This window comes from Schistocerca americana, chromosome 8, assembly GCF_021461395.2.
Source record: "Schistocerca americana isolate TAMUIC-IGC-003095 chromosome 8, iqSchAmer2.1, whole genome shotgun sequence".
In the NCBI taxonomy this organism is placed as follows: domain Eukaryota; kingdom Metazoa; phylum Arthropoda; class Insecta; order Orthoptera; family Acrididae; genus Schistocerca; species Schistocerca americana.
In genome coordinates, this window is record NC_060126.1 from 21,023,152 (window position 1) to 21,045,871 (window position 22,720).

General features: G+C 47.1%; 1 protein-coding gene across 1 annotated transcript in view; it reads right to left on the reverse strand.

Annotated features, from left to right (window-relative positions):
- The window catches only part of LOC124544900 (aminopeptidase N-like), a 132,837-nt gene that overhangs the window by 9,324 nt on the left and 100,793 nt on the right, over positions 1–22,720 (reverse strand). Inside the window, exons 10-13 of the mRNA XM_047123632.1 lie at positions 11,532–11,806; positions 5,582–5,796; positions 2,883–3,044; positions 1,236–1,376 (exon numbers count right to left, since the gene is read on the reverse strand). Of these exons, the coding sequence (XP_046979588.1) occupies positions 1,236–1,376; positions 2,883–3,044; positions 5,582–5,796; positions 11,532–11,806 (793 nt within the window). The remainder of the gene's footprint in view (positions 1–1,235; positions 1,377–2,882; positions 3,045–5,581; positions 5,797–11,531; positions 11,807–22,720) is intronic.

Below are 22,720 nucleotides of genomic sequence, written 5' to 3' on the forward strand. Positions count from 1 at the left end.
AGTCAGTGGGTTGGAACAGAAAGTCAAAGTTTATCTCTGATGTCAAAACCTCCGTGTCCTGCAATTTTTACTCCATCTCCTTCCCCCCTTCCCCACTCCTCCACTCCTTCACACACACACACACACACACACACACACACACACACACACACACACACACACATTTCTCTACACGACCAAACTGATGATTCCATAATGCCACGGAAGGTATCCTTTCAACTGATCACTTCTGCTAGTCTAGGTGTGGTGTAAATTTCTTTTTTCCCCAGTTCGACCCAGTACCTACTCAGCATACTTCTGTAGCACGACATTTCAAAAGCTTCTGTTGTCTCCAAGGCTACACTCGAGACGAATACCTTCTGGAAGGACCGCCTAACTTCTACATTTATGTTCGATGTTATCTGGTTTTCTCTTTTTTAGAAACACGTTTCCTCCTACTGCAAGTATGCATTGTATATCTTCTTTACTTCAGGCATCGTCACTTATTTTGCTACCAAAATAACAAAACTCGTGTACTACCATTAGTTTCTCATTTCCTAATCCATTTCCTCAACATCGCCTGATTTAATTCGGTTACATTTCATTACCCTTGTTTTCTTTTGTTGATATCCATCCGATGAATTCTTTTCAACACACCACCCATCCTGTCCAAGTGCTCTTCCAAGTCCTTTGCTGTCTCAGACAAAATTACTATGTAATTTCTTCTACCTGAAATTTTAAGCCCTTTTTTAAATTTTATCTTCGTTTCTATTACACTTTTCTGAATCTACATATTGAATAACATTGAGGACAGACTACATCTGCCACCTTAAAATACTGTTAGAATTATGATGTGCAAGTTAGTATTTATAAACTGATGTGGCAAGTTCTATAGAAATTAGTATGTAAATGAAACTAACATCAAGTTTCTATCTTTTTCCACGTCTTTCAGAACCATCTGACTTTTGGTCTGTTTAGGAAACATTAGCATATATTTTATTTTGTAAATGCTTCTGACATATTCCACATCTTCAAGTATCATATCTAACCTGTCTATTATTTACTCTAATATGTATTTACTCTAATACCTAATCATATTTCTAATCAGTCTAATAATATTAAATAATCATAATATCTAATGTAATCTATCTATTACCTGATCAATGCCTTATTATAATGTAATATAACATAATATTAAATCTAATACGTAATCTAGTGTCGTGCCTGCACGAGATGGGGATTGGTTCAGTACGTACTGTGTGGAGAGGTCGGCCGCACGCGTCTCGATGAAGTCCATGGCGACCTGCAGACCGAACGGCGTGGAGTAGACGCCGGCGTACACCGTAGTCCAGTCCTGGGGCCTCACCAGGCTAGCATTCAGTGCGTTCGTCAGATACCTGCAACAACGCCGCAGCACTTTCGTACGGCATCCCTCGTATAGGAAACAACTGAAAATCAGCTAAAGCTTTGGATCACTTGAGCACGTATTGGATGCTTCGTTTATACTGCAGGCACATGCCCACAGTACACGAGAGATGTGCACTGGGCGGCTTCAGCACAGACCAGCAGTTTTTACCAACGATATCATCAAAACAGCGGACGTAAACGACCCATCCGAGTCCAGTATGTATAATATATGTTAAATAAGCAGGATTACACTTATCCTCACGATATCACACTCATTGGCTTCGACAAATCAATGCCAGACGCTCACCTTCCAACCCGAGCTACACCTCAAGCTATGCTACAGATCAGACGTCACAACAACTGAGATTTCGCATTCACATTCATCAACATCACGAGATCACTACCGTACTGTTACCTTTCAACCTAACCTGGACCTCAGGCTACTCGTATACTACTAGCTGATATTCCGGAAAAATAAAACTGGAACACGATCTCATGTACCGTTCACTTTCTGTTTAAGCATGTATGACGTCAGTCACTGTATCATCGTTATATCGTCGGCCATAGCCTACGCCAGGAATCTATATTCCTCCCCAGCTCGGCCCGTCTTCAAAAAGTTGAACGTAAACCGAGAAGCAATGCAAATAAATTGAGCTTATGACATTGTGAAACAATCGTCGGATGCCGGTTGCCGAAATGTTGGAAATCACAAGACCAGTGGCGTGTTAGCAGTAGGCCCTGCATCAGCCACGGTTCTTTAAAGAACAGATCTGGCGTGTGGAATTTTGTAGGTATCTTCAGTGGTACAGTGAATAGTGTTAGTAGTAGGATAATTTGTGGGCCGTGAGTTACGCTGCTTCTAGACGTATACAAAGTTTAATACTTCCTGCGTTAAAAATCTAACTCGAGATTATTCCTGCTTATGAATAGATTGTGACACCACATCAAACTTACCTAACAACACGTGTCGTACCAGCAGTGAACTACAGAGGTGTGTGTGTGTGTGGGGGGGGGGGGGGGGGGCTACAGTATGGCGGCGGTTCACACGGTTAGTGTGTGGTCGCCTACGAATCATTTGACAGCGTTGTGTAACGCGTACAGTAGAGGAACAGTTTGGAGACGGCGGCTGTCTGTACCGGCACGATAACGTAGCCTGTCGTAAAGCGACGCCTGTGAGGCAAAGTTTTGTGTGTGACGACGTTCTCCAGACGGACTGGTCCGCCCCGAGTCACGACCCGAACACAGCGGAGCACCTCCGGGTTGAGTTACAGCGCTGACTTCCCTCCAGACCCCAACACCCAGCATCGTCACCTTTCCTGCGAGTACTAATGAATGGTCTCCCATTGCCTCACAGACATCCGATTGAAAGTCTACAGCAAAGTTCATTCCATCATTTATGTGGTGGTCGAAGACGTCCGCTAAAATATGTGTGGATACGTTCGATCGGATAATGTACGAGTAAAGTGGAACGAGGCAATGGAGATGTGTAGACTCACGCGTAGAGCGTGGCGTTGTCCTGGGAGCAGCCGAGCGCGCTCAGCAGCTCCACCTTCTCGGTGGCCACCGCGGTGTCGAGGTAGCGCTGCCACAGCCTGCCCCACAAGTCCCCGTCCTGCGCCCACACGCAGTACGCCGTGCTGCGCAGGTCCGGCTCCACGCTGCAAAAACAGTTACAGTCTCGTTGGCAAATGCAGAGATACTAGCAAATGGTAAATAACGGGTGAAAAATTGCCAGCTGAATCTCGACTTTAATGTAGTGTAAAACTGAATACGTACACGAAAAAGTTTCATATCCCTCGACTACTCCGTCGTCCATTGATAGCAGGCACAACAATCGTGTTCTTAGGCGTTTCTGTCGGGAGTGATTTAAGATTGAGTAGCCACGTCTGATGATCAACCAAAGCATTGTAACCATTGTTCGCCGTGAGAAACATTGCGTCCTCGTGTTACGTTCACTCGATACACTAAGAAAATTATATAATAGTGTCGAATACTGTTGCTGTGATGCGGGCTCCAAATGGGGGCCGTGCAGGGTAGCCACGCGGTCTCAGGCGCCTTGTCACGGTCCGCGCGGCTTCTCCCATCGGAGGTTCGAGTCCTCCCTCGGGCATCGGTGTGTATGTCGTCCTTAGCGTAAGTTAGTTTCAGTTAGATTAATTAGTGCGTAACGTTAGGGAGCGATGACCTGAGTAGTTAGGTCCCACAACACCTTACCACAAATTACCAAAAAAAATTACAATTGGGGAAATGACCAGACGTAAGCAACTTTCCTATGGAGGTGCTTAACAGAGGGAGAGTCTGAACGAGAAAGAGAGGCCAAAGATGAAAGTGATACCAAAGTGGTAGAAAATGCGATTACCTTAGAGCCACCTTCAATGAAACAGATCAAAACAGCAATCGAGTAGCTAAAGAATGGAAAGGCCCCGAGTGGATAACAGTGCAGAAGGATGTCTAACCACTGACGCAGAGGCAGGCACACGTGTTATCCACAGTCATTTAATAAAGGACTGGAACTTGGAAAACGTGCCATAGGAGTGGACAGAACGGCTTCTCGTCAAATTTCCATAACTGGAGGGGAACCACCTTGCCTACGAGTCGTAGCAAAGCATCTGGGCGAATAATCCTTAACAGATAAACTGCAGGTAAGAAAGGAGCAAGCTGATTTTAGTAGAACTGTTCTTGTACGGGTCAAATAAACACGCTTATAGCCGTTACTGAAGAATCAAATTACTTCATCACTGGTGTTAATATTCTTTTTCAATATTTGGTAAAGGCGTTCGACACCATTAAAAGAAGTAATACGTGCAAATCTTTGAAACAGCACGCGATACCGGAGAAGAGTGCAGAAGTTATCAGGGGGACTAAAAGTCCCGAGCTATCCGTGAGGGTAAAGTTATCGAACACTTCCCAGTTAATTGTGGAGGTCGAGATGGGGTGTGTTTTATCCACCGGTATCCTTTTTTGGTGCAGAATTCAGTGACGAGCAAAGTGACGGAGAAGAAGAAGACAGAGATATAACGGGGACTAACTGAACGATCGGAGATCTCCAATTAGTCCAACTCCTCTCGTAGAACTTTGTCGACACGGAAGAAAAGCTGCAGGACCTCCCAACACGAAGCCGAGATAGTCGGGCTGCAAGTGAATGCCGCGCGAAGACGAAGAGTACGAAAGTCAGCTGAGAACTAACGACGAGAATGTCGAAAAGGTAAACGAGCTGGCGTACTTGGGGAGTGCAGCACCGTTGCCGACGCCAGACCGAGAACCGGAACGGTGGACGGGGCGTTCACCCGGCTGTGTCCGTTACGGAGGGTCACGCAGATTTCCACGTTAACTCGACAACGAGTACGCAGAACAAAGGTGAAACCAGTGCTGCTTTACGGACGTGAAACGGAAAATTACTTCGACAAACTGCAAGATTTTGAGAAGTCAGCCGGCCGACAGCGCGACAGCTGCGAACCTACGCGAAGAGGACATAAGCGCCGCGCCGCGCCGGACTGGTCACGGCCACCTCGGAAGCGGCGTCAACGTCGGCCACTTCCGTAGATCACCGGTCACTAGTAAGACTGATTATTTCCTACGTCGCCCTTTCCTCCCGACACGTCTGTGTAGTTGTCAAATTTAAGTATCTGTAATAGTCTTTTTGTAGTACAACTCATTAATACGAGTTGTTCTATTGTACGTTTAGCGAACTGAGTATACCGGATTCGTGGACAGGACGAGATGTCTTAGGAAAAGTCTTAAAATCTTGTGACTAAATGTAATATCGGCGACGACCTACGAATTCGAAACAGAAGAACCTGTCGACGTCGAAATAGAGAGAAGACAACGGAGCTGGATGGGACACACCCTGCAAAAAAAGTCGGGACGATGTAGAGGGACACGCTCTCTGCTACCGCCCGCAGGGTTAACGAAACGTGCGAGGTAGACTGTTCGCCCGGCTGAAGACTTGTCAGTCGATTCCACTGGGGCAACTCGCGTGTTGACGAGGACGAAACGACTGAGGCAGCACGAGACCCAGTCTCCGAGGGAAGGAAATCTCCGACCTCGCCTCTAAGTGACCCCGCAAGCCTTCGGCGGTATTCTGACGTGCCGAACACCCGTCTACGGAGGCGGACAAACGCAGGGTCAAAAGGAACCGAGGAAGACCGCCGGCAAGGAGAAGCCCCAGAAGGAGGGGACGAGAGCTTCGACGCACCTGGCTGCCCCGTCGCCGTCGCCGTCGTTTTGCCCGCCCTCCGGGAAGGCGACGGCGGCCAGGTCGGCGGCAGCCTGCAGGCACGGCGGGTAGCCGACGCGGCAGGCGTGCCGCAGCACCGAGACCCGCAGCAGGCGCGTCACGTGGTCGTCGTCCGGGAGCACCTCGAAGCGCAGCGCGGCGTACGGCTGCGCCAGCAGGGCCTGCATGTACGCCTGCAAGCCGAAACCCGATCGATGCCAAATAGCGAATGCACACTTCCGTTAAAACAAATCCAAATATACGAGTTCCGTTCCCCGGCGTTGCCCAAGGCGACGTAGCAGATTATTACCTCTCGCAGCGAAAGCGTACTTTGCCTCGGGGCCGGGAGGACAGCAGATATTTGGTTCTTGGCGCCGGCACAGCTGACGCCGGCTGCTGCGCCGAGCCAGCTACTGTACTCGACTGACGCCGCGTGCAATGCGTTACATGTACTCTCCCCGAATCTCGACAAGTGCTGCTAAATAGTAACACTTCTTTTACGTACTTAGTCTATTAAATTCTGTGGATAAAACAACCCGACTGTCAAAATTTCAAATCGTAACTTTGGTACTTCCGCAGATATAAATTTTTACCTAGGACGCATAGTAACTGTACTGGCATTGTGAAACTGAGTTAGGGACTGTAATGTATTCGTGTATAGTACCAATTGAAACTACAACCGAGGGGATAGGTTCATTTACTCCAATTTTCTGCATTTTACTTTCGTTTCCATAAATTTCTGACGAAATTAAATTTCCACAAATATCTGACGTATTTAAATAAACTTTGGAAGGCTATTATTTCATCGTCTTTCGGTTGTCTGAGTCTTTTGAAAAGACTTAGAGAGCGAATGGGGGACATGCGTAAAGTGAGACTGATATTTTATTAAAACTATGTAAATGTATGTGTGGCTCTGAGCACTATGGGACTTAACTTCTGAGGTCATCAGTCCCCTAGAAGTTAGAACTACTTAAACCTAACTAACCTAAGGACATCACACACATCCGTGCCCGAGGCAGGATTCGAACCTGCGACCGTAGCGGTCGCGCGGTTCCAGACTGTAGCGCCTAGAACCGCTCGACCACCCAGGCTGGCAAATGTATGTGTGAGAAAGTCGTTGTGCAACAGTGAGATTTGTGACGTATGTTCGAGTGAGTTAGATTTCGTAACAGGCAGCCAAAAGGAGCGTTCTGTATTAAATTTATTGGTAATTTATTTCGTGGAAAGGAATCGTATTTTGTTTTCATTAAATTTTATTTAGTTTCGAAATTACGAGATTTCTAGTCTAAATCACTTGCTGTAATCTGATTGGCTGACCGCGAGTATAGAAGTGCTCGACATGATACGATCGGCTGCTGAACATACCAGCCAATACGAATTCAGCATCGTCCTGGCGTTTGAGCCGACATAGTCGGTCAGAACCCGTCTTGTGCTTATCACCTATGTTATACCGCGCTGATCAAATCTGCAGCAAAATGGAGATATCCGTGCGTCTCATCGGTTCTCGTGTAGCTGATGAAAAGTGACTACAGTACTGTGTATTTTCAGAAAGTTTGAGCTTTGTAAGTGGTTTATTCTAGGAAATTTCGTGTCTGAAAATTTCGAGTCGTAAATAAACTCCGGGTAGCGTGTTTCGTGCAAATTACGAGACATTAAGGTGAGCACTCCTTCGCTAAAAGCCTACCGAACGACTGAATGCGTTAACTCGCGAGTAGTCGTGGGTCAGTGACTGTTTGCGACGTTAAAAAGTATCGGGTAGGACTAAACATCTTCTGGCTGATTTCGTGTGTCAACTTGTAACAGAGACAGTCACTAACGATGTATAATTGATGGTGAGATATCAAATAAGGACTCGACTGCCATTTTCCGTGGTTTAGAGACAATAAATCAGCTTACAGGAAATCTTAGACAATTTTCAAACTAGTCATGCAAGATTCCCGACCGTTCCATAGTTTAGCTGTCAGCTAATGCTCACGGACTGGAGTTATGCGGTCTTTGCGTGGTAGGTATGTCAACGCTGCTTCTACCAGCTACCACCGCAGAGCTAATGGGCAGACAACCGGAAGCCTATGCAGGTGGGTGGACAGATTGTTTAAAGAATAGTGAGAGAGCAACTCGGCGTGCTGCACCGGCTGTGTATTTAATCCGATCTTGTATCAGTCTCTGTTGCTGCCCCCTCCGTTCCTCTGCTCCTTCCCCCCTGTCCCTCTCCTCCTCACCTTCTGTTTGCCAGACTCCTACCCACCTCTGTGTCCATCTCCCCTCCCCTATCGCTGTCCCTCTCCTCCTCACCCTCTGTTTGCCAGACTCCTCCTACCCACCTCTGTGTCCATCTCCCCTCCCCTATCGCTGTCCCTCTCCTCCTCACCCTCTGTTTGCCAGACTCCTCCTACCCACCTCTGCGTCCATCTCCCCTCTCATATCGCTGTCCCTCTCCTCCTCACCCTCTGTTTGCCAGACCCCTCCTACCCACCTCTGTGTCCATCTCCCCTCCTCCTACCATCCTCTGTGTCCATCTCCCCTCCCCTATCGCTGTCCCTCTCCTCCTCGTGCTCCCGTCCATCACTCTCTCCTCCTTCACCCTCACCATCTCCTCGTCCTTCCATATCTCTCCACGTTATCACACTCACTGGAGTAACAGCCTGGCCGTTGTTACTCCTACAGTATTTTTTTCATAATGTAACTAATCTGACTGATATCATTCCAGGGATTTCGGGTGAGCTTTCTACTCGTGGCTTTCCTCCCATACGAATATGTCAAATATATTGTACACATATTTAACATATTTCACGCATATTTGTACATATTTCACCTGTATGGCTAGTCAATATCGCCACACAGTGCCATTTTCTCGTAGCGTAATGTTTATCACGTCGTGTGTACTGAACTACCTGGTATAGGATGATATAAATTTGCAGGTACATTCAGTGGTATATGTACTTACTGTCTGCGGAATGTACTTCGAATCGGTAGTAAAGAAGTAATAAACTGAAGCGTCATTCTTCATGTGGCAGCGTAACTGCACAAAAACGAAAATGTAGTATGCAACAAAATTTTTCCTTTCGTCTTTTTGCTGGGGTTGTCAGAGGGTGAAAGTTTTGTAAGGGTTTGAAGTTGTGTGTGGAGTTCGTCGCAAGTCTCTAAGCGCTCCTTTCTCGAACACTGAATAACTGGACTACGAGTATCCTCGCGTCACCTCGCAAACCCTCTGACCGGTGGCTGATTCTTACCCCCATAGTGGTTTTTTCCAGACAGTAAGAGATATGTGTACCAAGTTTGATCGAAATCGGTCCAGTGGTTTAGTAGGAGATGTGGAACATACTGGGTGATTATAATTAAACTTTCCCTACTTAACACACTATAACATGGAAATTAATTACTGTACGAGTACCAAAATTGGTAGCATTAATGTCCAGAGTATGAGGTGCACGATTTCCAAGCGTCACAGCGCCACCGTCCAATTCCAGCTATGGCTACCAGGTGGCGTGATCAGTCATCGTGATTCATAGTCTCACACCCCTGACCAGTCGCAATGCACTTGTTGATGTGTTAACGTTAGCTTGGACAAAAGTATTAGCTCATTGTCTATTATCGAAACAACAGTAACGCTGCAGCGGCACTTCGAGAACATCGCCAGCTTAAAGGATGACGGAAGGGTCCTCTTTCCCCACCTGATGTGCGGAGCACGATGAAGAAGTTCGAATTGACTGGAGAACTGGGCGTCGCTCCAGGAAGGGGCCGACAACCAACTACACCACAGGTGGTTGATAAAATCGCTGTTGCTAGCGCAAACAACGCTGCGCGCAATTCCCTATCGTCAGGCAGTGCACATGCTGTGTCACGACAGTTGAAAATCCCTCGGTCCACTGTACGGAAGGTGCTTTGAACCTTTCTCAAATGGTATCCGTACAAGATCCAAATCGTACAGCAGTTTGCACCACAGGACGCACAACGACGTCTTGACTTCACTGTCCACTTTCTCGCAAGGGCTGTAGTTGAAGAAGGCTGGCTCTGGACCATCCTGTGGACAGACGAAGCTCATTTCTCTCTGATGCTCGAGGCGAACACGCAGAATTGGAGAGTGTGGGGATCTTCACCTCCAGTCACTGTACGTGAAGTTCCTCAGTACGGTGAACGTGTCACCATAGGGTGTGGCTTTACAGCAAAGTTCATCATTGGCCCATTCTTTTTTTGAACAGGTTGGCGCTCGAGGACCAAAGACGTGTAGTACGACTGGCCAGCGTTACTGCGATGTGCTTCGCCAGCAGCGTGTCACTCACGCCCTACGTGATAGAGACGCATTGAAGTTCAGTTTTCATGCTAGATGGAGCCCCAACGCACATCGCTCGTGATGTTCACCTGCTTATCCTAACCACATTTGGAAACTGTCGAATTATCAGCCGATCGTTTCCAAACGCTTAGCCGGTACGATCACCTGATCTGACCCTCTGTGATTTCTGGTTGTGGGCTACCTGAAAGGCAGGGTTTACTAAGGGAACATTCACACAGGTAGCAAGCATACCTACGGACATGCTTCGCTCTGCTGTGCAGAATGCAATCCTGCACTGATGAGCGCCATACTGAGCCCCCTTTGTAGGAGTAATGGTACCGGCATGTAATGGTATGATGTACTTTAGCAGCACATTAAAAGTGTCTCAATTTTGTTTGTCTTCCCCATGCCATCGACATCATTGCTACGAAGTTTGGTACTCGTAGAGTAATTAGGTTCTATGTTATAACGTGTTAGGTAGAGAAAGTTTAATTATAACCACCTGGTACGTATGTACTTATGTATGTACCCATATAAACAGATTTTTATGGTTTGTGTGGATTCACAGTATTATCATTCTCGGCTTTCTGCCGCCATGGTGGAGACTACCACAACTAATCGTTCCCTTCCCTGTTCCACTTGCAAATAGAGCGAGGGAAAAGCGGCTGTCTACACGCCTCAGTACAAGGCCTAATTTCTCTCACCTTCACGGTCCTTAAGCGAAATGCACTGTAGGTTTGGCAGCGGTAGTGTCGCTCTGACGTCTTATGCTGCAATCAATGACCGGTTCTCTAAATCTTCTCAACAGTGTTTTCCGGAAACAGCGTCGCCTTCCATCCAGGATTTCCAGTCTGAGTTCACGAACCATCGCTGTAAAGCCTGCATCCCGATCGAACCTACCGGTAACAAGTCCAGCAACACACTTTTTAATTTGTTCCGTGTCTATATTTAATGCAGCCAGGTGAGAAGCCTAAACACACGAGCGTTACTCAAGAATTGGTATTCTGTACTTGCTCTGCGTTACAGAGGGTCTAAACTCCTCTAAAACTCTCACAATAAACAGAAGTCGACCATTCGCCTTCCCTGACACTATCCTTACACGGTGCTGCGCTCGGACAGAACAGCTGAAGCATAAAACAGGTTCGAGTCTCAGTGTGGTTGCCACTGCTAATTACTGCAGCTCAAGTCTAATCGTATTCTCAATTCCAATTCTCAATTTAATCTTCCATGACATAATTACAGTCTTCCATCTCAAACCACAAAAGTTTCACATACTTAACGTCTCACATCATATTGAACAGATTAATTGATTTTTAGACCACTTTCGTATTGGAAGGAAGTGTGGTGGGTAAAAATTGTAGACAGACAGTGAGAGATGAATGCAGTACACAGGATCAAAAGGAAGCACGTCGCAGATGAAGAGGCTCGCACAGGATAGAGCTGCACAGGGAGCTGCCATCGAACCAGTCTGTGGACTCAAGACAGCAACAACAACGAGAACGAGGTATTCGGGCTTTTGAAGCCGATTTAATAATAACAGGTTAAAGTTGGCCAAAGGAAGAAACGTAAAAGTGCACGATGAGGATTAGGCGGCTCACAGATAGCACGTATCGTTAGGATTCTCCGAACACGTAACTACACCAACAGCTGCTGGCTCACCTTGAAGGAGGAGTAGTACTCGGAAGGTGCGAGGGCTGTGTCCAGGAAGTCCAAGTTGCGGAAGGCGACAGCCCAGGGCAGGTAGTCCCGCTCCTCGCTCAGGTAGAGGGAGATGTCGAGCGGCGGCCCCCATACCAGGTGGCCGGACCGCGCCAGGTTGAAGGAGTCGCTCAACAGCTGGGCACGCGTCTCCCGGGGAACCACCAGGTGGTCGGACACCAGCTGGGCCTGCACCACCTGCCAGCCGATCCTGTCGTAGTTTACGCGGTAGAAACCTGTGCCGACCAGACCACGGGTCAGTTCTCGAGGGCACTTTTGGCTTTGAGCCGCCCGCACACGAGCAGGCCAGTCGACCGACTCGTCCGCCGAGTGGACCTGCCCCGACCGGTTCGCCTGTGTGTGAGTGTCGGATATGTCGTCCGCGCTCTCCACTCTGACTGGCAGACCCCTAACTTCCAGCGCTGACTGCAACTTGCTGGCCCACAGTTTCGCCAGTGCCGGCAGCTGGGGTGTACCGTACAGCAGCCACAGTCGGACAGGTCGGCGAGCGAGTCGGTGAGATGGTCGGGCCGTGAACGGGCAGTACTATTGTAACATCTTTACACATTAATAGAATATGAAAGGTGGCTGTAAAGCTTCAATTACCATCTCTAAAGAACAGCGCACATACTTTTCAGAAAGGGCCCATTGTGCGAGAAAGAACAAGCTGTTCCCAATTAATTGGAGCTTCATCTCCGAATCTCACAGCTGGCAATGTCACACAATTCTTTCTCAATTGCAAACAGAATAGGGTGCACCATGTAGCATCCCGCACACTCCCGAATGGGGCTTTTGGAGTGCGGAAGTGGATTACAAAGTGACACAGTCATCTATCCTTCAGTAATATTATTTATGGATAGTTCTGCCTCGAGCAGACACAACATTATTCTTTCCTTTCTACCCAGATATGCTGTAAGGTGTCAAACAAATAACGCACTTTACACTGAACTTTTGAATCAATTCCAGTTAACTCGATATACCACACGACATAATTATGTGAAAATGTATGAATTATTGATAGATAAAGTGAATAAACAAGCCAGCATTTCGTGAATGTAAACCACTAACACTCACACTAGTAATGGCAGCAAGTAATTTCCAAGACCCGCGCTACGAGACGCAGTTCTGAGGGAAAGAGAATTTTACGGCGGCAACGCCCGCCTCAATGTTAGGGTGAAGCCCGCACAGCGGGACACCTTGTGGACACAATCAGACACCGGAGCCACTGCACAGGCCGTCGCCAAAAGCCGCCCTCGTCTCCTCGGAAAGCCTTTCTACAGATAATGGAGATTGATAAACGTCTGGAGAAACCCCACTCAAAACATTGATGACTCACTATAGCCACTAGTGCTAAAACTCACACGAAAGAAAAATCTGTTTATGTCAGTATTACATAGCAGAAGTTAAACTCTACCATACGAAAGAAACGACGCCCGTGATAGGCTACAAAAACTCTAGTGGGTGGAGCTATAACAAGTATGAACGCTCTATTGGCCATAAAGCAAACGCTTGGCCACTAGCTTTGATATAGGCAAATGTAGAGAGAGACATTCGCTCTTTCTCTTGTAGCAAATCGTCGAGTGTTTGAGCAAGGCGGCTCGCGCCATGCTGAGACGAATGCGCGAGTCATTTTCAGAACACTTGTTCACAGGCTCGTCTTAAGTCGAAAGGAGTTAAACTGCGAAGTCTCCTAGTATGGGGAATCGCACCGAGAATGACTGTTAACGCAAGCCATTTGAGGGCAATGACGTACACGCTATACCAGACAAATCGTGTGTACCGTTCTAATTAACTTAGCTGGGGAAGAACTAGGAGTATCAGCTTCACCGAAGATGATGGAAATTTATCATATTGAGGTTTAACACTCGAGAGAGATTTAGAATAGATTCTCAGGTTCACAACTCGCGCTAACAGCCTCCACTGCCGGCGCCAACGAAAGGTAAACACGTGTGCTCGTGCTACGCCAACAAGTGACATTCAATTGACACTCAGAACTGCGGTCCTCTCCGTCTCTCCTACATTTTTTGTACATTCAACCGTGATATTTAGTTAAACATACTCACGATTATCATGCTAAATTGAGTAGAAACGCGAGGTATCTGATTTAACAAAAAGAATTCATCAGCCACTGTAGAGTGCTTTATATCCTGAAGGTATTGAATTGCTTTAATTGTGTACTTGAAACTTCCTGGCAGATTAAAACTGTGTGCCGGACCGAGACTCGAACTCGGGACCTTTGCCTTTCGCGGGCAAGTGCTCTACCGACTGAGCTACCCAAGCACGACTCACGCCCCGTCCTCACAGCTTTACTTCTGCCAGTACCTCGTCTCCTACCTTCCAAACTTAACAGAAGCTCTCCTGCGAACCTTGCAGAACTAGCACTCCTGAAAGAAAGGATATTGCGGAGACATGGCTTAGCCACAGCCTGGGGGATGTTTCCAGAATGAGGTTTTCACTCCAGGCACTTAAGTGTGAATTGCAGTGTAATCACGTACATCCAGATGTAGATTCACAGTCCAATAAACCACTGGCTGTTGTAATCCTGGTGCTTCTTTTTTCCCCGAAACGTTTTTTGAGATTCTGTTGCTACTTCGCACACATCGCAACTCATTTATTCCGACAACTTTTTAAAAATTTCGTAGGCGGAACAATATTTCTGGCAGCTTCACGAAATATGGCGTTTCTGTTCATTGTTCATAATATCAACGAAATTTCTTTCTGATGGCACGTTTATCGATATCGCCCACGGGATGTTTATTATGTGCCGGTTTCTTCTTGCTCCCTGGCGGTGTCCACTTGAATCTGTGGAGCAAAATGTCCCTCCCGCTGTAACACGAGTATCATCTGCTTCCTGAGCTTCGGGCATTTGCACACGCACGCCGTCACATTTTGCGTCCACACTATTGCATCTGGAAGCCGCCAGCACCCAGTTGGTCCCCTTACGGCCAGGGCTGTCGATCGCTTTGTCCAGAAGTTGACCACCTCAAATAAGTTTTTGTCCAGAAGTAAAATACAAATATGTACCAAGCAATTGTTGTTTAGCTACCAGCCGGACACTATTTCCTCTTTCTTGCGTCTTTGTTGGTTGAGCTTTCAGCGGAGCAATAATTGTAGATTCTCATATTATTGCACTTATTCTGCTGACCTACATTGTCTGTAGCTGAGTAACATTTATACACTACTTCCTCTTGCCTGGTGTACGTTCCCACGCGAACGCTGAACTGCAGACGGCTGACTGAATGACCGGTGCGTATTTTCCTTCTGTTTCCATTTGCTTCCTGTAAACTCCAGGAAGTGGACGAGTTACGTCATCTACCTACACTGTGTGCAAGTACAGGAATGTTAAAATTAATTTCTTGTTGTGTTTTCAAGAAGGTCATGTTTATGTGAGCGGTACGCTGGGATACGTTTCTGAAAAGCTCTTGACGTGAGAAAGTGGATTACCGAATTAAAAATACACGGAGATATGTAATAAGGAAATGTAGTGCTCTTCACATCTTCTTTCTCATTAAGCAAGTTACAAGAAAGGCAGTCAGACATGTTAATGTCCCCCTGGTAGCTAAACATCATTTGCTGGCCACTATTAAAGTTCCAGCCCTCATACATATCACTAGGACATAGAGAATATGTATATATATATGAGGGCTGGAACTTTAATAGTGGCAACTATTTATTTACAGCTCGTACAAAACAGATATGTGTTTCAGAGTTTTACTGACCTTCAAAGTAGTCACCAACATTGTGTATAACCCGTTGCCAGCATTGTCCTGCAAAATGATGGTCACGTCCTGCAGAAAGCGCCATCACTTCTGTCTCTAAGCTGGTCGTAGGTTGTGTTCCAAAACTGAACAGCATAGAGACACAGGTGATGACACTTCCTGCTGGACCTGAACGAATTTTTTCAGGACAATGCTCAAGCACGTACAGTGCAAGCTGTTAGTGGTTTCAGTTTGGAAGGTAGGAGACGAGGTACTGGCAGAAGTAGAGCTGTGAGGACGGGGCGTGAGTCGTGCTTGGGTAGCTCAGTTGGTAGAGCACTTGCCCGCGAAAGGCAAGGTCCCGAGTTCGAGTCTCGGTCCGGCACACAGTTTTAATCTGACAAGAAGATTGTTACTGATTTGTTTGACTGATGGGGATGCTAAGTGATATACCACCTACTGCACTCCCCTGACTTAAGCCCCCGTGAGTTCAACTCGATTTCTAAACTGATGGAAACACTTCACGGCATTCGCTTCAGAACCACTACAAATTCGTCGGGCAATAGAGCACGCCGCTCGAACTGTCAACACAATTGGCACTGTTAAGAGTTTCCTACGACTTCCACATCTCCGGCAACGAGTTATACACAATGCTGGTGACTACTCTGAAGGTCAGTAAAACTCTGAAACACGCATGTATTTTGTACGAGCTGTAAATAAATAGTTGCCACTATTAAAGCTCCAATCCTCGTATACTGCTCCCAGAGGGAAAGGTACTTTCGGTGTTCAAGATAAATGCTCAAATGTGTGTGAAGTCTTATGGGACTTAACTGCCCTAAGGTCATCAGTCTCTAAGCTTACACACTACTTAACCTGAATTATCCTAAGGACAAACACGCACACCCATGCCTGAGAGAGGACTCGAACCTTCGCCGGGACCAGCCGCACAGTCCATGACTGCAGCGCCTTAAACCGCTCGGCTAATCCCGCACGGCTCAAGATAAATGGGATAATCTTCTTTACAGTTAAATGCTGTATTGTACGTTAGAATTCAGCAGTGAACCCAACGCTGCCCCCCCCCCCCCTCCCCCCTCGTCCCTTCGTATCTGAAAATTTGTGCTCCGTTTCATGCAAGAACCAGTTTTTCACAAATCCCACTGTTTACGAGGTCGTATCACCTGAACTATGAGCGTGCCAAAATGTAACAGGACATAGAGAATGATGCACTGAACAAATTGAGGTAGAGAACCTGGAATTGGAGAAGCCAGCTTACGGAGGTAAACTTGTCTACAGCTTTGTCTAGCATTACAGTTTTCCAGCTCATTTACAACTAACATCCGTTTGAGATTACACGTACTGTGCTTTTTATTTACATGTACATTCTTTATTTATTGCAGGGAAACGAGGACTAGCCTGGTTACTAGGTAGTACAACCCGCACGCTGGACTGGAAGGGGACGTCCTGTTCCGTGTCCTGCGAGGTCACTTGAGCATAATCCCCTCGATTTTTTCATATGGGGATACGGGAAGCCACTTGTTATGAGACCCGAGTTGATACGGAGACGGAATTATTTGTCAGAATTATAGCCGCCTGTGATGTGATTCGAAACATACCAGGGATTTTTGTCAAGGTGCGTCAGAATCTTGATCGCCGATGTCATGCTTCCGTTCAACATGTTCTGAGATACAGTACAAACGGTGCGTTAATTGTGTCAGTCATGGTATTTGCAGTTAACTGTAACTAATGTAAATAAACAAAGCAGACACTAATGGGTTGGGGTTTGGGTTGTTTGAGACCAAACGCGAGGTCATCGGTCTCGTCGGATCAGGGAAGGACGGGGAAGGAAGTCGGCCGCGCCCTTTCAGAGGAACCATTGCGGCATTTGCCTCGAGCGATTTACGGAAATCACGGAAAACCTAAATCAGGATGACCGGACGCGGGACTGAACCGTTGTCCTCCCGAATGCGAGCAGACAGTAACGTCACCTCGTTACGCTGGCTGCTCCGACCCCAGGTTCCCTACCTCAAAGTGTGGTGTCAGCTACCATTCTGCAGATTTTTAGTATTTGCTGAAATGCTACTGAGTGAATGCATTAGTACGGTCGTACCTCAAATTGACTAATTCCCTTAAGGAATAAATACACTGGGAAGCAATGGTAAATATCCCCAATTCCCTAAACAAGCCCACGAGTTCACATCACAAATAATTCTTATTGCACGTTTTGTACCTGGAAAACTTTAGCTTGGCTTGATGAGTTACCCCAAAAAATACACTCCTGGAAATGGAAAAAAGAACACATTGACACCGGTGTGTCAGACCCACCATACTTGCTCCGGACACTGCGAGAGGGCTGTACAAGCAATGATCACACGCACGGCACAGCGGACACACCAGGAACCGCGGTGTTGGCCGTCGAATGGCGCTAGCTGCGCAGCATTTGTGCACCGCCGCCGTCAGTGTCAGCCAGTTTGCCGTGGCATACGGAGCTCCATCGCAGTCTTTAACACTGGTAGCATGCCGCGACAGCGTGGACGTGAACCGTATGTGCAGTTGACGGACTTTGAGCGAGGGCGTATAGTGGGCATGCGGGAGGCCGGGTGGACGTACCGCCGAATTGCTCAACACGTGGGGCGTGAGGTCTCCACAGTACATCGATGTTGTCGCCAGTGGTCGGCGGAAGGTGCACGTGCCCGTCGACCTGGGACCGGACCGCAGCGACGCACGGATGCACGCCAAGACCGTAGGATCCTACGCAGTGCCATAGGGGACCACACCGCCACTTCCCAGCAAATTAGGGACACTGTTGCTCCTGGGGTATCGGCGAGGACCATTCGCAACCGTCTCCATGAAGCTGGGCTACGGTCCCGCACACCGTTAGGCCGTCTTCCGCTCACGCCCCAACATCGTGCAGCCCGCGTCCAGTGGTGTCGCGACAGGCGTGAATGGAGGGACGAATGGAGACGTGTCGTCTTCAGCGATGAGAGTCGCTTCTGCCTTGGTGCCAATGATGGTCGTATGCGTGTTTGGCGCCGTGCAGGTGAGCGCCACAATCAGGACTGCATACGACCGAGGCACACAGGGCCAACACCCGGCATCATGGTGTGGGGAGCGATCTCCTACACTGGCCGTACACCACTGGTGATCGTCGAGGGGACACTGAATAGTGCACGGTACATCCAAACCGTCATCGAACCCATCGTTCTACCATTCCTAGACCGGCAAGGGAACTTGCTGTTCCAAACAGGACAATGCGCGTCCGCATGTATCTCGTTTCACCCAACGTGCTCTAGAAGGTGTAAGTCAACTACCCTGGCCAGCAAGATCTCCGGATCTGTCCCCCATTGAGCATGTTTGGGACTGGATGAAGCGTCGTCTCACGCGGTCTGCACGTCCAGCACGAACGCTGGTCCAACTGAGGCGCCAGGTGGAAATGGCATGGCAAGCCGTTCCACAGGACTACATCCAGCATCTCTACGATCGTCTCCATGGGAGAATAGCAGCCTGCATTGCTGCGAAAGGTGGATATACACTGTACTAGTGCCGACATTGTGCATGCTCTGTCGCCTGTGTCTATGTACCTGTGGTTCTGTCAGTGTGATCATGTGATGTATCTGACCCCAGGAATGTGTCAGTAAAGTTTCCCCTTCCTGGGACAATGAATTCACGGTGTTCTTATTTCAATTTCCAGGAGTGTATTACGAAAAGTAATCAATGTACTACAAGGACATATTGGTTTTAACGGGGTAAAGAGTTTACAAGAAAATAATGTCAAGTTCTTTGTATATTAACAACGGAGATTAATGACTTACGAAGTGGTAATCAAAACTCGTCCAGATAATCTGTCTGTGGACTAATAAAGTAGATTCATGTTAAAGGTTTTACGTAACTTTTGAAATGGCAAAAACTGTAGCAGGTTTCAGGATGAATTATTAACAGATGGTATATGTTACCGTGATTATTACTTAGATTAATCATTCATCAAGTGGACGTAATTTTTGAGAATTTAAAACCGTTCATGTATCAGCGATACATTTAGTTCTGTAGTGATAGTTCTATTGCATATTAATAGGTGTAGCGAATTCTGAACGTGCAATTCTAACAAAAATAATCAATAGATTAAGAACTCTCTGCTAAACCCATTTCAGAAACTACAAATAATGTTCTACATATTGGTACCTGAAGTATATCACTTACTCATCCGCGCGTTATTTATTAAAGCACTCAGTGCACATTCTGCGTCTTACTACCATTGAGTGCACCGTGATTATTGTTCGATAATTCCGTCATTAACATCAAAGTACGCTACAACATTAAGTCGCATTAAACGAAAGTCGAAGCTATAAACTTGACTCAACGGGCAGAGCAGCCGGCCACACTCAAACTTCCCACATTGATTTCTGCGGTTATTTCACGCAGGGTTGCTTGTCTGTTAGCACTGAAAACCCAACTGAAATACTGCTGCTCTCACTAGTTAAGCGAAGGCCATCGGCCTCTGCATTGTCCGTGGTGAGAGATAATGCCCGAAATTTGGTATTCTCGGTTCTTATTTCAATTTCCAGGAGTGTAATTCCGTAAGACATTATGGAATGAAAGTCGGCATAGTGTGTCATCCTTTTCATTTAATGTCTTCTATGTCTGACAAAATTCGCATTGCAAATAGAGATTTGTTTAGGCGCTTCACCAGATGTGTGGTGTGTTAACGCCAGCTGAATTTTCTTATCGGGCTGTAAAGCCGAAAATCTAACGCTGTTGATTCGTCATGTGTTTGTCACAGCATTTTAGGCATTTACTGGTGGGAAATCTCTTACAAGTTCTGAATTGCAAGCAGCGTGTTTTTTTCTAAATTTAGGTACAAAGAATTGGCTGGTAACCAGTTATTAACGTCCTCGAAAGTTTCATTGCCGATCTTTCTAAGACTACACTTGATTAGCTATTTATTCCAATGGTTGTATCATCTGAGAACAAAACAAACTTCTCATCTGGTAATATTACTGAGGAAACGTCACTGATATACACAAAAAAAAGCGAGAGCCCTAAGATGGAACACCAAGTGTAATTGTAATTAGATCCCAGTTGAATTACGCTCGATAGCTTAATACACGACTCTTTCCTATTGACACCCTTTCTTTCCTGTCAGAGATGTAGGAACCAAACCATTATGCAGCATTTCCAGTTACAGCGTAATATACTAATTTACTCGAAATAATATTGTGATTTACAAATTCAAATGCCTTTGACAGATCACAATATACAGTAGCCTGTAACTTATTACCTAATGAATTAAGTACATTTTGACTATGTAGATTGTTTTATCAGTACCAGAAACCCTTAAAATCCGAACTGACAAGGAACCCCTGGAGTGGAAGACCAGTGATGTTTCGGCATTCGACTCCCCACATACTGTCTACCGTGCAACTACTATGTTGGCTGTTCGTGCAAAAGGGGGCGAGACTGGAGGTGTCCAGTAGTGAGAACAGCACGAGGTTGTGTTACGACTGGAGGTGTCCAGTAGTGAGAACAGCGCGAGGTTGTGATACAACTGGTGGTGTCCAGTAGTGAGAACAGCACGAGGTTGTGTTACGACTGGAGGTGTCCAGTAGTGAGAACAGCACGAGGCTGTGTTACGACTGGAGGTGTCCAGTAGTGAGAACAGTACGTGGTTGTGTTACGACTGGAGGTGTCCAGTACTCAGAACAGCATGAGGTTGTGTTACGACTGGAGGTGTCCAGTACTCAGAACAGCATGAGGTTGTGTTACGACTGGAGGTGTCCAGTAGTCAGAACAGCACGAGGTTGTGTTACGACTGGAGGTGTCCAGTAGTCAGAACAGCACGAGGTTGTGTTACGACTGGAGGTGTCCAGTAGTGAGAACAGCACGAGGTTGTGTTACGACTGGAGGTGTCCAGTAGTGAGAACAGCACGAGGTTGTGTTACGACTGGAGGTGTCCAGTAGTGAGAACAGCACGAGGTTGTGTTACGACTGGAGGTGTCCAGTGGTGAGAACAGCACGAGGTTGTGTTACGACTGGAGGTGTCCAGTAGTCAGAACAGCACAAGATTGTGTTACGACTGGAGGTGTCCAGTAGTGAGAACAGCACGAGGTTGTGTTATGACTGGAGGTAACCAGTAGTGAAAACAGCACGAGGTTGTGTTACGACTGGAGGTGTCCAGTAGTGAGAACAGCACGAGGTTGTGTTACGACTGGAGGTGTCCAGTGGTGAGAACAGCACGAGGTTGTGTTGCGACTGGAGGTGTCCAGTAGTCAGAACAGCACGAGGTTGTGTTACGACTTGAGGTGTCCAGTAGTGAGAACAGCACAAGATTGTGTTACGACTGGAGGTGTCCAGTAGTGAGAACAGCACGAGGTTGTGTTACGACTGGAGGTGTCCAGTAGTGAGAACAGCACGAGGTTGTGTTACGACTGGAGGTGTCCAGTAGTGAGAACAGTACAAGGTTGTGTTACGACTGGAGGTGTCAAGTAGTGAGAATAGCACTAGGTTGTGTTACGACTGGAGGTGTTCGGTAGTGAGAACAGCACGAGGTTCTGTTACGACTGGAGGTGTCCAGTGGTGAGAACAGCACGAGGTTGTGTTACGACTGGAGGTGTGCAGTAGTGTGAACAGCACGAGGTTGTGTTACGACTGGAGGTGTCCAGTAGTGAGATCAGCATGAGGTTGTGTTACAACTGGAGGTGTCCAGTGGTGAGAACAGCACGAGGTTGTGTTATGACTGGAGGTGTCCAGTAGTGAGATCAGCATGAGGTTGTGTTACGACTGGAGGTGTCCAGTAGTGAGATCAGCATGAGGTTGTGTTATGACTGGAGGTGTCCAGTGGTGAGAACAGCACGAGGTTGTGTTACGACTGGAGGTGTCCAGTAGTGAGATCAGCATGAGGTTGTGTTACGACTGGAGGTGTCCAGTAGTGAGAACAGCACGAGGTTCTGTTACGACTGGAGGTGTCCAGTAGTCAGAACAGCACGAGGTTGTGTTACGACTGGAGGTGTCCAGTAGTGAGAACAGCACGAGGTTGTGTTACGACTGGAGGTGTCCAGTAGTGAGAACAGCACGAGGTTGTGTTACGACTGGAGGTGTCCAGTAGTGAGAACAGCACGAGGTTGTGTTACGACTGGAGGTGTCCAGTAGTGAGAACAGCACGAGGTTGTGTTACGACTGGAGGTGTCCAGTAGTGAGAACAGCACGAGGTTGTGTTACATAGTCCAACTACTTAGTCAAAGAGTAACTCGCAACACGCTGCAGCGCTAGTGGTGCAGAGCAACGGCAACGATAAACGAAGCAAACATTGGATTATATCTGCAGCAATAGTTGCCGAGGTTGACATTTCGTCAGAAGGACACTAAAGAGTTTCGTAAGAGTGACAGATGAAATATTAACGTTTTTGCAAGATGCGTCGGTGGGTTGTGTGCGGTCTATGTACGAGTACATGAGGAGCAGTAT